Source organism: Symphalangus syndactylus, chromosome 11 (genome assembly GCF_028878055.3).
Source record: "Symphalangus syndactylus isolate Jambi chromosome 11, NHGRI_mSymSyn1-v2.1_pri, whole genome shotgun sequence".
NCBI classification, from domain to species: Eukaryota; Metazoa; Chordata; class Mammalia; order Primates; family Hylobatidae; genus Symphalangus; species Symphalangus syndactylus.
Window position 1 is genome coordinate 64131007 of NC_072433.2, and position 15069 is coordinate 64146075.

General features: G+C 39.1%; 1 protein-coding gene across 6 annotated transcripts in view; it reads left to right on the forward strand.

Moving 5' to 3' along the window:
* Positions 1 to 15069, forward strand: part of IQGAP2 (IQ motif containing GTPase activating protein 2) — a 329635-nt gene that overhangs the window by 251084 nt on the left and 63482 nt on the right. For 3 of the 6 annotated variants that reach the window (XR_008661060.2, XM_055299013.2, XM_063612138.1), the window contains exons 16-17: positions 3184 to 3326; positions 7065 to 7235. Coding sequence is in view for 5 of the 6 variants with exons in the window: in XM_055299013.2 (XP_055154988.1) it covers positions 3184 to 3326; positions 7065 to 7235 (314 nt within the window). In the remaining variant the exon portion in view is untranslated. The remainder of the gene's footprint in view (positions 1 to 3183; positions 3327 to 7064; positions 7236 to 15069) is intronic. The other 3 variants (XM_055299014.2, XM_055299015.2, XM_055299016.2) reach the window with 1 other exon arrangement.

Here is a 15069-nt window from a genome sequence, read left to right on the forward strand (position 1 = left end):
CATTCATGTAGCATTTGTCAGTTCGTACTTTTTTGTGGCTAATACTCCATTGTATGAATATGACACATTTTGTTTACCCAGTCATCAACTGATGGAACCTGTATTCTGCACCACCCCCTCCCCCCAACTTTTGGCTATTCTGAATGAGACTGCTATGAACGTTCATGTCCGGGTTTTTTATGGATATATCTTTTCATACAACTGATTTTTGTATATTGATCTTGTATCCTGCAACCTTGCTGAACTCATTCTAATCATGTTTAGTAAATTTCTTGTGCTGCCTTCCACCTTAATAAAGTTTCACTGAAATCTAGCCACACATTAATTTATATAAGGTCTATGGCTGCTTTCCTGCTGCAGTGGTAGTGCTGAGTGGTTGTTTCAGAGACCCATAGCCTGCAAAGCTGAAAATATTTGCCTTTTTTTTTTTTTTTTTTTTTTCGAGATGAAATCTCACTCTGTCACTGAGGCTGGAGTGCAGCAGGGCAGTCTTGGCTCACTACAACCTCAGCCTCCTGGGTTCAAGCAATTCTCCTGCCTCAGCCTCCTGAGTAGCTGGGATTACAGTTACGTGCCAAAATGCCTGGCTCATTTTTGTATTTTTTAGTAGAGATGGGGTTTCACCATGTTGACCAGGTTGGTCTCGAACTCCTGACCTCAAGTGATCCACCTGCCTCGGCCTCCCAAAGTGCTGAGATTACAGGCATGAGCCACCGCACCCAGCCGCTACTCTCTGACTCTACAGAAAAAGTTTGCCAACCCATTCCAGAAAGAAGAGCATCCCAAGCAATTAAAGACTGATTTTCACCTCCAGATAGAGCTATGAGCGTTGTTTTCAGGCATGCACAGGATGATTTATTCTTATCTCTTTCACCTCTGGTTCTAGGATGTCTATCTTTTCCCAAACTGAAACATCCACCATTTGGTAGATGGATTACTCAGCCTTATAACTCAGTTTAACGGTTCTATATGTTCGCGTATAATTTTGTCTGGAAGGCATCTAAAAAGGATGCCTCCTTGTGGAATGTTCATCACCCCTTAACTAACTGTAATCAGTTTTTTTCTAAGTAACACACCAACTATATTTCTTAGGAAAACTATTTGGAGCCCATGCTGGAAAGTAGCTCTCCTCAGCCTCTGATATAACTACATTCAAACTAGATGTGAAAAATATAGGAATTCTTCTTTCCTATTACCTACTGACATTCTAACCCAAGTAAAGCCTTCTAATGCCATTCAGATCTCTTTATCAGGAATTACTGTAATGTCCCCTGTCTCATCCTTCATTGGGAAAGAATTACATAATTGTATTAATGAGCTATCCTAATTTCATATTCATCCTGGAAAAAACTTAGTTTATCTTCTCTCTCCTAAACTTGCCTGCTTCTTTTCCCATGTGTCATATTTGGGTGAGAGCTAAAAACAACAGAAAAATATAAGAAGTTCTAACTTAGACTAAGCTAAGTCAACTGCTATCAAGTGAGCTTTAGACTCATTGCCTTTCCATATAAATCAAAGTTCAAGTGAATTGACCATTGGCGATTGGCTTTTAACCAACTAAGAAATTTTTTACTTCTCAGTTCAAGTGACGGGAGAAACATTGTCACCAGCTTTGCTTGCTTTCTTTCCTTCCCACTGAGAGAGTTGCCTTAAGAAGGGTGATTATTCTTCTGAAAAATTTATGAATCTGACAACTATTGGTAATTGAAAATATCATAATTGGCTGGTCATGGTGGTTCATGCCTATAATCCCAGCACTTTGGGCAGCTGAGGCGAGCGGATTGCTTGACCCCAGGAGTTTGAAAACAGCCTGGACAACACGGCAAAACCCATCTCTACAAAAAATACAAAAAATTAGCCAGGTGTTGGATGATCCTGTGGTCCCAGCTACTCTGGAGGCTCATCTGAGCCTGGGGAAGTTGAGGCTGCAGTGAGCCTTGGTCACACCACCGTTCTCCAGCCTGGGTGGCAGAGTGAGACCCTGTCTCGAAAGCAAGAAAGAAAGGAAGGAGGAAGGGTAGGGGAGGGTCGGGGGAGGGAAGGGAAGGAAGAAAGAATAATAATTACTTGTAAACATCCTAACTTGACTGTATAGTGTATTTTCTAGTAGATCAATGTTTCTAAACAGATGAACCAGCTGTCTGACTGCCCATTGAAAAGAGATACATCTCTCTTCCTGGGCATTGACAAACAGAAAGAACAGGTGAGGGGCATTTAAAGCCAAATGAAGCATCAACACATATTAAAGAGGCTTAAAGTTACCCCTGCTTAGTTATTTCAATGCATTTCAATATTCTGTGAAAAAATTCACTTGAACTTTGATTTACCTGGAAAGGTAATGAGTCTAATGCTCACTTGGTACAGTTGACTTAGCTTAGTCTAAGTTAGAACTTCTTATGTTTTGCTGTTGCTTTTAGCTCTCAGGTCTGGGACCAGAATTGTAACCATTCAACGAAATAAACAGATTTCTAAATATGAAGTTTAGCCCATGGATTCATGAGGAGGAGATATTCTTGACCAATCTAAGTCATGACTACCATAGGTTTTTCTAACACCCCTCCCCCAAAATTAAGTTTCAAAAAAATTTTTTTCTCATTTTGTGTGGTGGTATAGCACAAAATGAGTCAGAGGAACCAGGAATTTTCTTTTTCCCCACTTTAGTTGACCTTTGTGTTGTGCATATGCCATTTTGTACTTTGAGTGACGTTGTCTCCAAAGGTTCTGCTTTGGTTTAATGCTGAACATTGGCCCTCCTTAAATAAGTGCCACAGTCCTTGTGGGTATCTCCTTATTGGAGAAATTGCAGGTAAACTTTGTACGCAAAGAGGATCTTGCCAATTGGTCTCCTTTGTCTACATGTGTTGTTGTTTGCATCTACCTGGGACTTGTAGTTTGCTTTTCCTTCTCTTTGGCTGTTTTTGGCCAAACATGTTTTTATCATCCTCATGAAAGATTTAAGTTCCAGAGCTAGCCTTAGACATTTGTGTCTCTTCCTTTTCTTTCGGTTAGCAGGCATCTGCCATTAAATACATCGAATTCATTCCGTGTTAGTCATTTCTGATGCCTTTGACTGTCTGAAGGTTTGGTGAAAACATACTCAATCATTTTACATATTAAAGAAACTACACTAATGTTTAAGGGTTCACTGTGTCTCTGTAGAATTTAACAAACTTTTTTCTTTAGTGTCTAGTGAAGGTTCATGGCTCAAACTCAACCTGCACGAAAAATATGACTACTATTACAACATTGATTCAAAAGAGAGTTCCTGGGTCACACCTGAATCATGCTTGTATAAAGAATCATGGCTCACAGGAAAAGAAATCGAGGTAGGAGTTTGGTGTTTGATGGATAACTGTACTGTATAAAGTTAAATTTGACTGGTTTTCTATTTCTGAATCATGGAAGTGATGAGAGGAACTAATTGATTTATCTGAAGTCTAGATATGTAATAAAGTCTTCATGAACTGCAGTTGAATGTGACTGCATTGTTACTAATGTACAGAATTTTTTCCATATTGGCTTAACAAAACCAAATAGAGCAGGGGGAAGAAATATTTCACTATTTATTTGGGATGGTAGATTATCCTAAGAAATAAGTCTTAAGATTTTCCTTGACTTAATTAAGCTCAATTAATGATAATTCCTGGGTTGTCAATATTTAAAAGGTATTTCTTTCCCCCCATCTCAGCCTGCAACTTAACATTGTACCTTTCAAACCAAAATGTCATTTTTTTCAACAAAGTGCTGGAGAGGGCATCTCTGCCACATATGGCCCCAGCCATCTCCAGGACAGCTTCAGAAGCAAAGAACAGAGTTGGGCAAAGAGCAGGATGGGTAAACATTAAATGTTTGCTTCTTCTGAGATGGTCATCTTAGCATGTTTTCATTGCTTAACATTTCTAGAGCTCTGGATGTACCCATGTCCAAATGTAAGTGCAAACATCACAATTGAGTGTATCTTATACTTGGCTTTCGATTAACTGACATAAAAATTAGCCATGTGTCCATGTATTGTACTAACCAAGATACATTGAATTGGAATTTCTATTTAACTACTAAAGGCCCCTTTTAACTAATCCGTGACCCATATTTGAAAGCTTTCTTCTACCAGATTTTACTTATTGAAAGCAATTTATCCCTCCTCTCATCTCTTTTTAACCAAATTATATAAATAGTACCTGTTTGAGCTTCTTGTTAGGAGTAAAGAAATAGTGCATTAGTGAACATAGCGTCATTACTGACTATTAGGACGTTTGTTAGTTTTTGTTTCTCTTTTGGGGGGGACATTTGTTATTTTAAATAAAAGAAGAAACTCATTTAGAAAAGTCTGCATTAGGTGAAACCCCATCTTTACTAAAAATACAAAAATTAGCTGGGCGTGGTGGCGGGCACCTGTTATCACAGCTACTTGGGAGGCTGCGTCAGGAGAATTGCTTGAACCCAGGAGGTGGAGGTTGCAGTGAGCCAAGATCGCGCCATTGCACTCCAGCCTGGGCACAAGAGCTACACTCTGTCCCAGGGGGGAGAAAAAGCCCAGAAAAGTCTGCATTAGAATCTCAGGTTCAGATGCTTTTTCTCATTATAAACAAGACTGGCTGGAGTCTCAGGGGTCCTCCTGATTCCCCCATGTGCCTTGTCCATTGTAGTCCTAATTCCCTCCCAAATATTCAGCAATTTTTATATATATATAGGAGCCCAGGGCTGAAGTATTTACAAAGAAAGATAACAAGAGCAAAGCTAGGAGAAAAAGTACAGCCAAAAGAGCTATTTTCAGTTTCAGTTCTAGGTCACTGAATTTCATTCATTTTTTAGTTGCCCCTCCCTACATAGAGGAATGAGAGGAGCACTTTGACAATAGATTATTTGTATAATCATGGCTTTGTTAGATCTGAATATTTTCTTGCAACATGGGAATAGGGAACTAAATGCTTGGTGAGGATTTCCTGAAACAAAAGACTTAGCTATAAACAGGTAGTGAGGTAGATTTTGCCGAATGGCCTTGTTTGTGAGGTTCTTCTTTGCTTTGTCTGAGGTTGGTGGGCAGCCATGAAGAAACAGGAGAGGGTAAAGTCAGAGGAATGTGAAATTGGAATCAACCCTTGTAGCAAGATGTCTGAAACAAGTTATGGCCAAAAGTTCCCTTTCCGATTGGTGTCCCTACAAATACCCAAAGAATGTGTAGAACTGCGAATGAGGTCTCCTGAAACCATAAACATAGCCAAGTACCCCTCATTTGTATAGAGTTTCACTTTCCAATGTACCTTCACATCACTTTGATCCCTGAGTTATCCTCTAAGTAGAGATAGAGCAAATATTCTCATCTTCTATTTTTCTAAGTGAGGAAATTGGGGCACAGAGTAGGTGAAGCAGCTTGTACTAATTCTGCAATTTGTGTAGATTTTGTCAATAAACAGATTTATTTCCAGTGCTTCGAACTTCTAGTCTAGTATCTTTTCCACTTTTTGCATTGTTTTTGGCACAATCACCGGTATCTCTGAGTGGTTATATCATGTGCCCATTGCTCTGGAATTAATAACGTAAGTTGGTGGCTTAAGAAATACTTAGGCACTTTAAAAAGTGAGTGATGCTTCCCAGGGGGAATACTCTTGAAGGAATATTCACCAACATTGCTTTGGATTTAAAAACAAAAACAAAAGTTGGACCCAAAGGATGTGAAACCTGCTGATAATGGATCCACGCATCGTAATATGTTTAAAGAGAAAATACTGATGATAATTAAGTTCTATTTTGGAAAAAAACAAGAACACATATCTTACAGAATCGTTAAAAGTCAACATCAAAGATATCACAGTGTAGCAGTATTGCAGACAGAATCACCAATGCAGTATTTACTAAAACTTAGAGGAAAAAAACATGATCTGAGTCTGACCAATGCTACCAAAAATGCTTAATGACAAGAAGATAGTGAAGAACACAGTTTATTGACTCATTTCAGATGTTCAAAGGTCGTACAAGTTTTAGGAAAATGACATTGTAGCAATGGATTATTAGTGCTAATTTTGAAGAAAAAATGAAATTATAGACATACTAAAAAATTATATGCCGTGGTTGAAAAGATGTATCAAACTATGAAGAAGCAGCATCGAAGATTTAAAATTTAGAATCAAAAATTGCTCATGTGGCATCCCAAGATATACCCCAGGTATAACTTTTTGTTATATAAAGCATCCGTCTGTTAAGATTGTTAACCAGTGGAAGGTCTAACACTGTTATAAAAAATTGTATTTATTCTAAACAACCTGAAGTTACCAGTTTTATTCAATGAATGCGTACATATATGTCTTCTCTTAAAGATATGTATGCATCTTTGGTATGATTTCACTTTTAGCTCTTTAAGTTAACCAACCATTAATTCCAGTTGTACTAGATAAGAGTCATCAGCTGTAGAAGTGACAGTCCAGTCTTTGCATCTCTCATCGGGCATTAAAGTAAACCCTGTTCATACCCCACATGAAACTTTCTTATAACCCCCTTCTTCCTTTTTTCTCATTCTTCTAGATTTCTGCCATCTATACTTAATAGCACTTATCTTGCCCCTCCCACCCCTTTTTCTTTTGCCCCAGAGCATCATTCTGAGTTTGGCCGCAACTCGTTACAGGGGTCTGCCTACTCTGGCCTGGGGAAGAAATGGGAAAGAAGTCTGAGGACCTTATGGCCATTGCAGTCTTTTCCTTGGCAGCCCGAGGGAAGTGGGAGGTGATGCATGTTTTTACTGCAAGCATCCTTGTCCCTTTACATTCTGTGGAGCTCAGGCCTCATGCCTGGTCCTTGCCAGCATCATCCATACATCTCTGCCTCCAAATCCTGAGGTCATTGAGCTGCATTCTCTTGCCACCTCAGCGCCAAGCTCAGAGATTCCAAAATCATATTGCTAGAAAGAAGCTAAGCCAGTTTCATCCCTCAGCTCTGCTTAAATTTGTTTTTAAACCAAGCCAAATGGAGACATCAATATTATTTTCTAAAAGATAAAATATCAGAAGCTATTCTATGTGTGCCTTTCAGCTGATGTGTGAAGTGTAACCATAAGAAATATCTCTTGCCAGGACATTATTGAGGAAGTCACAGTAGGTTACATTCGCGAGAATATATGGTCTGCTTCAGAAGAGTTGCTTCTTCGCTTTCAAGCCACAAGCTCAGGACCCATCCTTAGGGAAGAGTTTGAAGCTAGAAAATCATTTTTGCATGAGCAAGAAGAGAATGTGGTCAAAATACAGGTATGTGGATCACCTACCACTGTTTACAACAAAGTGTCATATCACCTGAAAATGTTTTATTTGATAATAGAATAGTCAACTACCAGCATTCCTATAAACAAATCCGACTGCATGTTTTTACATAATCAGTGCCCCAGTCTACTTCACTAAGGCTTTAAAATGGGAAGCATTTTGATGATGAATGACTTAACCTATGGTCTTCTAGAGATTATTTAGGAGCACCGCAGATTTGCACAGATCCACCTGCTGCCAACCTAGTTGGACCCAAAGGGATATACCTTGGATCAGAGTTGAAATCATACCGGACTTGGGTACTTTACAATTTGGCTTTTTTGTGGTTAGTAGATGTTGAGTGGCATCTTAGTTTCTGTGCTGTTCTAGCCTGAAAGAACAGGAGAACTAATGAAATAAACAGATTTAGCATCTCTAAGAGTGTCTTCTACCTTCTGTAATCTGTCACTCTTCATTTAGGCCTGCAGGAGAAACCTTCATTCCCAATTGTTTTGCTATAAATTGTTCTTAAGCTTGCATGATTTGTCCAAACTTTCTGATTGGCAGAATTTGCCAGGTTTAGATGTTTCTCTTCTGTATTCCTGTAGCGCCCCCTACCAGTCCCCACACTGGTTTGTGAAAGGCTGTGAGTTTGTTCTTTTTATTGTGATTTCAAAGGGGTATTGTTAACAACTAGTAAAGTCTGATGCTGATGGGTTTTTACTTTGAAGTTTCCTAAATTGAATGTTTTTCTGTTGAAGAGCTTCTTTTTTGTGTGCTCACTGGTGAACTCATCTGCTTTTCCCACCTAACTGTATTGTCCGAGGCAGAAAATGAATTTTACAAACATTTGTCTTCTTGTATCTTGCACATGATAGGTGCTTACATGTTTAAATTTGCTTGGAGCTTAAGATATTATTAGCAAAGCAGAAATAATTAATTTTATAAAATAAATTTCTACTATAAATCTGACACTCAAAGGATTTTTCTAGGTGGGCCAATGAGTTTCCAATTTATTCCTTTAAACGAATACTAGGCAAAACACACAGGAAGTGAACAAAAGCCTAAAACTAGTCATCTACACTGATGAGACTCTAATTTTGCACAAATTACACATGTCAGCCAATGTAAAATTTGGACCCCACACTCTCCAGTCTCAGGGCTCACAGCAGTGTTGCAGTTGGAAGATATACCACAGAGCCCACCAGTACAGAATCCCTCTGTGTTAGAAACCAGGGCTGAAGGATGAGAGAAATGGGGTAAGGACAGGAACGATCATTTGGAGCCTTTTTCCTCCACCTCTGCAGAGGCAAAAGAATTGACGAAGCAGCCATCAAACCATGAAGTCACCTCACCACGCCTTTTTTTCAGTCTTCTGACAATTTTCCAAAACAGAGGGCATGAGGCCTAAAGGTAAGCCTCCTTCACAGATGTGGACCAGAAGTGAATAATGCAGTCAATAGGAACCTGCTGACCCATAAAACCGAGAGACCATGAACCAAAAGGTGTCATGCTAATCTCATTTCTCACCAAAGTGGCTGGTTCACCTTCAAGTAGGAAAACGTTCTGGTATCTGAGAAGTTCCCCTACGTAAAACACTGTGAGCTTCCTAGCTGGCTGAATTGCCCCCCAGACACAGTAGTCTTGACACAATTTGGAGAGAAACACAAAGGCAAAGCTCCTAGGCCAAGGCCAGCTATACTCCAGCTACACCACCCTCCCTGCCATCAGTGGTCTGCCAAGGAAATGAGTAGTGGTACAGAGAATGTGCATGATCAATGTCCAGCACTCTGTCTCAAGTGCTTATGGAGTTAATTGGGAGGTGCCCAGGTCAATATAGAGGAAGTCAAGGAGAATCTACATAGCCATATTATTTTTGAGCAGTTAGAAGTCCCCGATAAAATTGCCTGAGTGAGACAGAAAAAAAATCTGCTCATAAACAAAAAAGATTTTATATCAAAAACAGAAAAAGGAATGTAACTTGTAAAATATAAATGGAGTAGACATCCAGAGTTACTCTTCCAGAAGACAGGAGAAAATTTTATACTGAAACTGCTTTATACTGTCAAGGAATTTGATAAGACATGGACTTAATGAAATAAGACAATAGAATAATGAAAAGACAGCTGACAACTAAGGAGAGGAAGAGAAATAATGATGTCATAGAATGTAAATGAATTTATAACTGCAGAATGCAAAATAGACACTGAACGTAATTGGAGCAGACACAAAAAACTTCAGAAAAATCCACAAAAGATGAGAAAAAGAATAGATGATTAAAAACACAATTTCTCATCTGAAAAATATAATGCCCATTTTATTGCAGGATGGTGAAGACTGACTGGAATAATTCACATAACAGATGTTTCCTAGTATGTGCTTCTCAAGTGCTTGATAAACTTTAGAAATGGCGAGGTGATAGAGATAATGACTCAGAGGGCAGATAGTGGGGATCCAATATTGATATTGTTGATGTGGCACAGGAAGACATCAGAAAAAAATGAAATAGGATAGAATAGGTAACTACAGGAGGAAGTTTTTTTCATGAACTGAAGAAAGCTCGTATACTACTTTTTAGGAAAGGACATAATAGTGGCAAACACCAAAACTTAGCCCTGAGAATTAATGAATTACTGAACTTCAGCTCAGGGAGTGCCACAAGCATCCTGGTGAAGAAAAACAAGCTACCCTGAAGGAACTTCACTTCGCCAGGAGCAGCGGCAGAGTCTGTGGGCCAAGAGGAAGGGGATGGCCTGGGAGAGTTGGTCCTCAGTTGTTTTAATGTAACTGACTACTCTTATAGATTGCTGGATTTTTTTTCCTTTGAGGAGAGGGAGAAGAGGTAAATGTTTAGGGCTTTCTTGGCTAACCGAGATCACACAAGTATTTTGTGCATCAGAAGTTGGCATTGGTAATTTGAATATCTCTATACTGAGTGTCCAGTTATCAAGCATAGCAGCCAGTGTATCAAGCCAGATTTCCCAGAGAGGAATAGTTAAAGTCTATAAAATAGAGCAATGACCTCTGAGGTCTAAGCGTTTTGACAGACTTCTTTTATACAGATACTCTGCGCAGAAAATATGGTACTAGAAAACAAAACAAATAAGATGGCTATTATAAATTTTCCCACAAGTTCCCATACCAGGCAGGAGAACGAGACTGCCATTTTTGTAAATCTTTTTTTTTTTTTTTTTTTTTTTTTTTTTTTTTTTTGAGACACAGTCTTGCTCTGTCGCCCAGGCTGGAGTGCAGTGGCACCATCCCAGCTCACTGCAACCTCCACCTCCTGGGTTCAAGTGATTCTCGTGCCTCAGCCTCCCAAGTAGCTGAGATTACTGGCATGTGCCACCACACCCAGCTCGTTTTTGCATTTTTTATAGAGACAGAGTTTTACCATGTTGGCCAGGCTGGTCTTGAACTCCTGGCCTCGAGTGATCTGCCCGCCTCAGCTTTCCAAAGTGCTGGGATTATAGGCATAAGCCACCACACCTGGCCTGTAAATCCCATCTGTCTGTAATTTTCCAAGTTTCTTTATATCAACTGTATACCCATATTTGCTTATAATAAACAGCCTCTAATTAGAGAAGAGCTTACAATATCATGGCTATGCACAAGAGTTCTGTTGTTAGTACATAATAGGAAAAGCTCATCTCAATGGAACTAAAACTTACAGACTAAAAAAAGAAAAACAGAATTTTGGCAAATGAAATATGAGGCATGTAGTATTCTGCTTCTATGGAGCAAAAAAATTCTTTTATTATTATACTTTAAGTTCTGGGATACATGTGCAGAACATGCAGGTTTGTTACATAGGTATACACATGCCATGGTGGTTTGCTGCACCCATCAACCCACCATCTACCTTAGGTATTTCTCCTAATGCTATCCCTCCCCTAGTTCCCCACCCCCTGGCAGGCCCCAGTGTGTGATGTTTCCCTCCCTGTGTCCATATGTTCTCATTGTTCAACTCCCACTTATCAGTGAGAACAAGCGGTGTTTGGTTTTCTGTTCCTGTGTTAGTTTGCTGAGAATGATGGTTTCCAGCTTCATCCATGTCCCTGCAAAGGATGTGAACTCATCCTTTTTTATGGCTGCATAGTATTCCATGGTGTATGTGTGCCACATTTTCTTTATACAGTCTATCATTGATGGGCATTTGAGTTGGTTCCAATCCTTTGCTATTGTGAACAGTGCTGCAGTAAACATACTTGTGCATGTGTCTTTATAGTAGAATGATTTATATCCTTTGGGTATATACCCAGTAATGGGATTGCTGAGTCAAATGGCATTTCTGGTTCTAGATCTTTGAGGAATTGCCACACTGTCTTCCACAATGATCGAACTAATTTACATTCCCACCAACAGTGTAAAAGCATTCCTATTTCTCCACATCCTCTCTAGCATCTGTTGTTTCCTAACGTTTTAATGATTGCCATTCCAACTGACGTGAGATGGTATCTCATTGTGATTTTTATTTGTATTTCTCTAATGACCAGTGATGATGAGCTTTTTTTCATATGTTTGTTGGCTGCATAAATGTCTTCTTTTGAGAAGTGTCTGTTCACATCCAGGAGCAAAAAAATTATATTCCTAGCCAAGCTGCCTTTGTTTGGAAACATAACAAAACTCATAAATACAGAAGAATACCAGAAAAATTTACATAAATAGTAATGAGATGAAACATAATAATGAGCTCTCAAGGTAAATAGTTAATCCTTAGTACATTAAAAAAAAAACACACAGAATGGACGAATGGGGTCATTTTGCCAATGCAGGAATGATTCAATATTAAATAATCTGTTACTATGACAGGTCACTTATTCAGAATGTTTGCGAATTTCAGATAATTGAAATTAACAGTGTTTTTGGTGTTTAGGTAATTCCAGAAGAGCAGAATAGGAACTTGAGCTAATTCCAATTATCTTGTTTAGCCTTTCAGTATGGACCAAGGAAGGAATGGGATTTATAATATACATTCAAACAATTGCACTTCTCTGCTTTAAACCAGTGTTAACCACCAAAATATAGGAACTGTTAAGATCCATCACAACACGTGTTTTACTGGTTGGACTGCCATGGAATCCCAGTGACCCACGATTAGGGTCCACTTCCCCTAGTTTCTGTTGTGCTGTTGGGCCACTTTTGTGAACAACTGTTGGTGACATCAGAGAATTTTGCCCGTCTCAGAATTGTCACACTGTGACAAATCCCATGGGGTAGCATTTTCTAAATGGATAATTAAAATGTTTTATTTTGGTTATTTACATTTTTATCATTTAATGTGTGAACACATACCCAATGCTCTCTTTGCCTGGAAGATTGGTAAAAGTATAAAATCTCGAGCCCTCCCCAAGGCCTACTGAATCCTAACCTGCATTCTGACAAGATCCTTGGATGATTTTATATTCACATTAAAGTTTGAGAAGCACTGTTAAGATCACTCCAGTTTCAAAACTCCAGATAATAATTCATCTTCCTGTATAATTCTTTATCACCATAAGAGCTTAAGGGAGAAAAACCCATGTGCTCTTTTCAATAGTTACTGCAAAAGCATTTGATAGAATTCTAGACTCATTCCTGTGTTTTTAAATGATTGCATTGAAGTTTAAGGTTTTTTTGAGGCAATTAGCATCTTTATAATAATAAACTTTACAGTTCAGACATTAATCTTTTTCTATTTATTAATCTGTTCCAAACTGTACCATTATAATTTTATTCCTTTATATTTACGTTTACTCCTATGTATATTTTTCTGCTGTTGTGAATAACATCTTTATTCTATTGTATTTATTCTTGACATGTAGAAAAGTTACCAATTTTATATTCATTTTATAACCAGTCACCAGGATGAACTCTTAGTTCTAATAAATTTTTAGTTGATCCTCTGAGTCATAACTGCCGTTGACACTTCTGATTTTTTTTTTAATCTTGAATTTTGTCAAGGAATAGATTCATATAGCCTTAGTAATATAGTAAACTTTAAGGACTTAAAAATTATTTGGGCTTGCCTTCTGCTTCTGGGGAAACGGAATGCATGTTCTTTTCCCTGTTTTTCCATAAATACAACTAAAAGCCCCCAATATTATATATAAACAAACATAACATTCTTAAAAGTGAACAGAAAACAGTCAGACTAATTAGTGAACCTTGGGACCCAAGGAATGACATAGTGGTGAGTTCTTTGAGTTTTCTTTTTGTTTATATTTTTCTGACCTGGAGCTGAAGAGGCTGGCAACCCAGAAATGCCAATGGGTACAGGCTCTGATATGGTTTGGCTCTGCGTCCCCACCTGAATCTCACCTTGAATTGAACTTCCATAATTCCCGCATGTTGTGGGAGGGACCCAGTGGGAGATAATTTGAATCATGGGGGCGGTTTCCCCCGTACAGTTCTTGTGGTAGTGAATATGTCTCATGAGCCCCGATGGTTTTATAAGGGGTTTCCACTTTTGCTTCTTTCTCATTCTCTCTTGCTGCCACCATGTAAGAAGTGCCTTTTGCCTTCCACCATGATTGTGAGGCCTCCCTAGCCACGTGGAACTGTGAGTCCATTAAACCTGTTTTTCTTCCCAGTCTCAGGTATGTCTGTATCATCAGCATGAAAACAGACTGACACAGGCTCCAAAGAAAGCCTGCTCTCTGTAGCCAAAGGACCAAGAAAGAAACAGGCTAGCAAGACAGAAATAATTTCAGACAGTAACTACTCTACTCTAGCCAAACACCACACACACACATACACACACACACACACACACACACACACACACAAATGAAAAAAAACTGTAATGCCTCCACCTAGGGCAGCAAAGCCTGAATGGGGAGCCTGGACTACCACCCTCCTGGACTGTAACAGGGCACCCAGACTTGTAGAATCTGGATCTTGTGCCCACTGAGCAGTAATGTGGCAGCCCTCCCTCTCCCTGCTAGAGTGGTGTGAGAGGAGCCATGGCAGACAGGCAGGACCTTCACACCATTCAGTTGTAATAAGGTCTTTCCCCTCAGTTGGTCAATGGAGGCCACATGGGGAGTAATAAGAAGGCACTCATACTCTCCCAGCCAGAGTGATACCAAGAGAGGTCCAGTAGGTAGCTGGACCCCCTCCCAGCAATAACGAGGAGGCCTTCCCCACCTTGGTGTTAAGTTTCCTTGGGTCCCAAGATTCACTAGCCTCCTTTTTTTCTCTTCACCTTTAAGAGAGTTATGTTTGTTTATATAGACAGAAACCAAATGGAGAACCTAGCCTTCTCTTCCCACCTCCTAGTAATGAGGCAGTGCCCCCACTTTTTCCTTGCCAAAACGATATCAGGAAAAGCCACCTAAAACAGTAGGATTAAATAAAATCCAGGACCCCATACCACCTACATTATGTAAGGTTCAATCACTTGACTGTTTGGATATTGCAATCACAAGAATCACTTGTGTCAAGAACCAAGAAAATCACAACTTAAGTTTAAAATAACAATTCCTAGGTGCCCACACAGAAATGACAGATGTTAGAATTATCTGACAAGGATTTTTAAAGCAGCTATCATAAAAATGTTACAATAAGCAATTAGCAATTACTAACACTTGAAGCAAAAGAAAGAACATCTCAGGTAAAAAACTAAAGCCTCAGCAAAGAATCAAAAGGTTTATAAACCACACAGTAACTTTTAGAACTGAAAAATACAGTAACAGACATGGAAACCCAATGAATAGTCTTTGCAGCAGAATGGAAGGACAGAGGAATGAATCAGTGAACTAGAGACTGTAACAATAGAAATTCCCAGATCTGAACAACAAAGAAAAAGCAGACTGAAAAAAATAAAGAACAGAGCCTCAGGGATCAGTGGGATTATAACAGA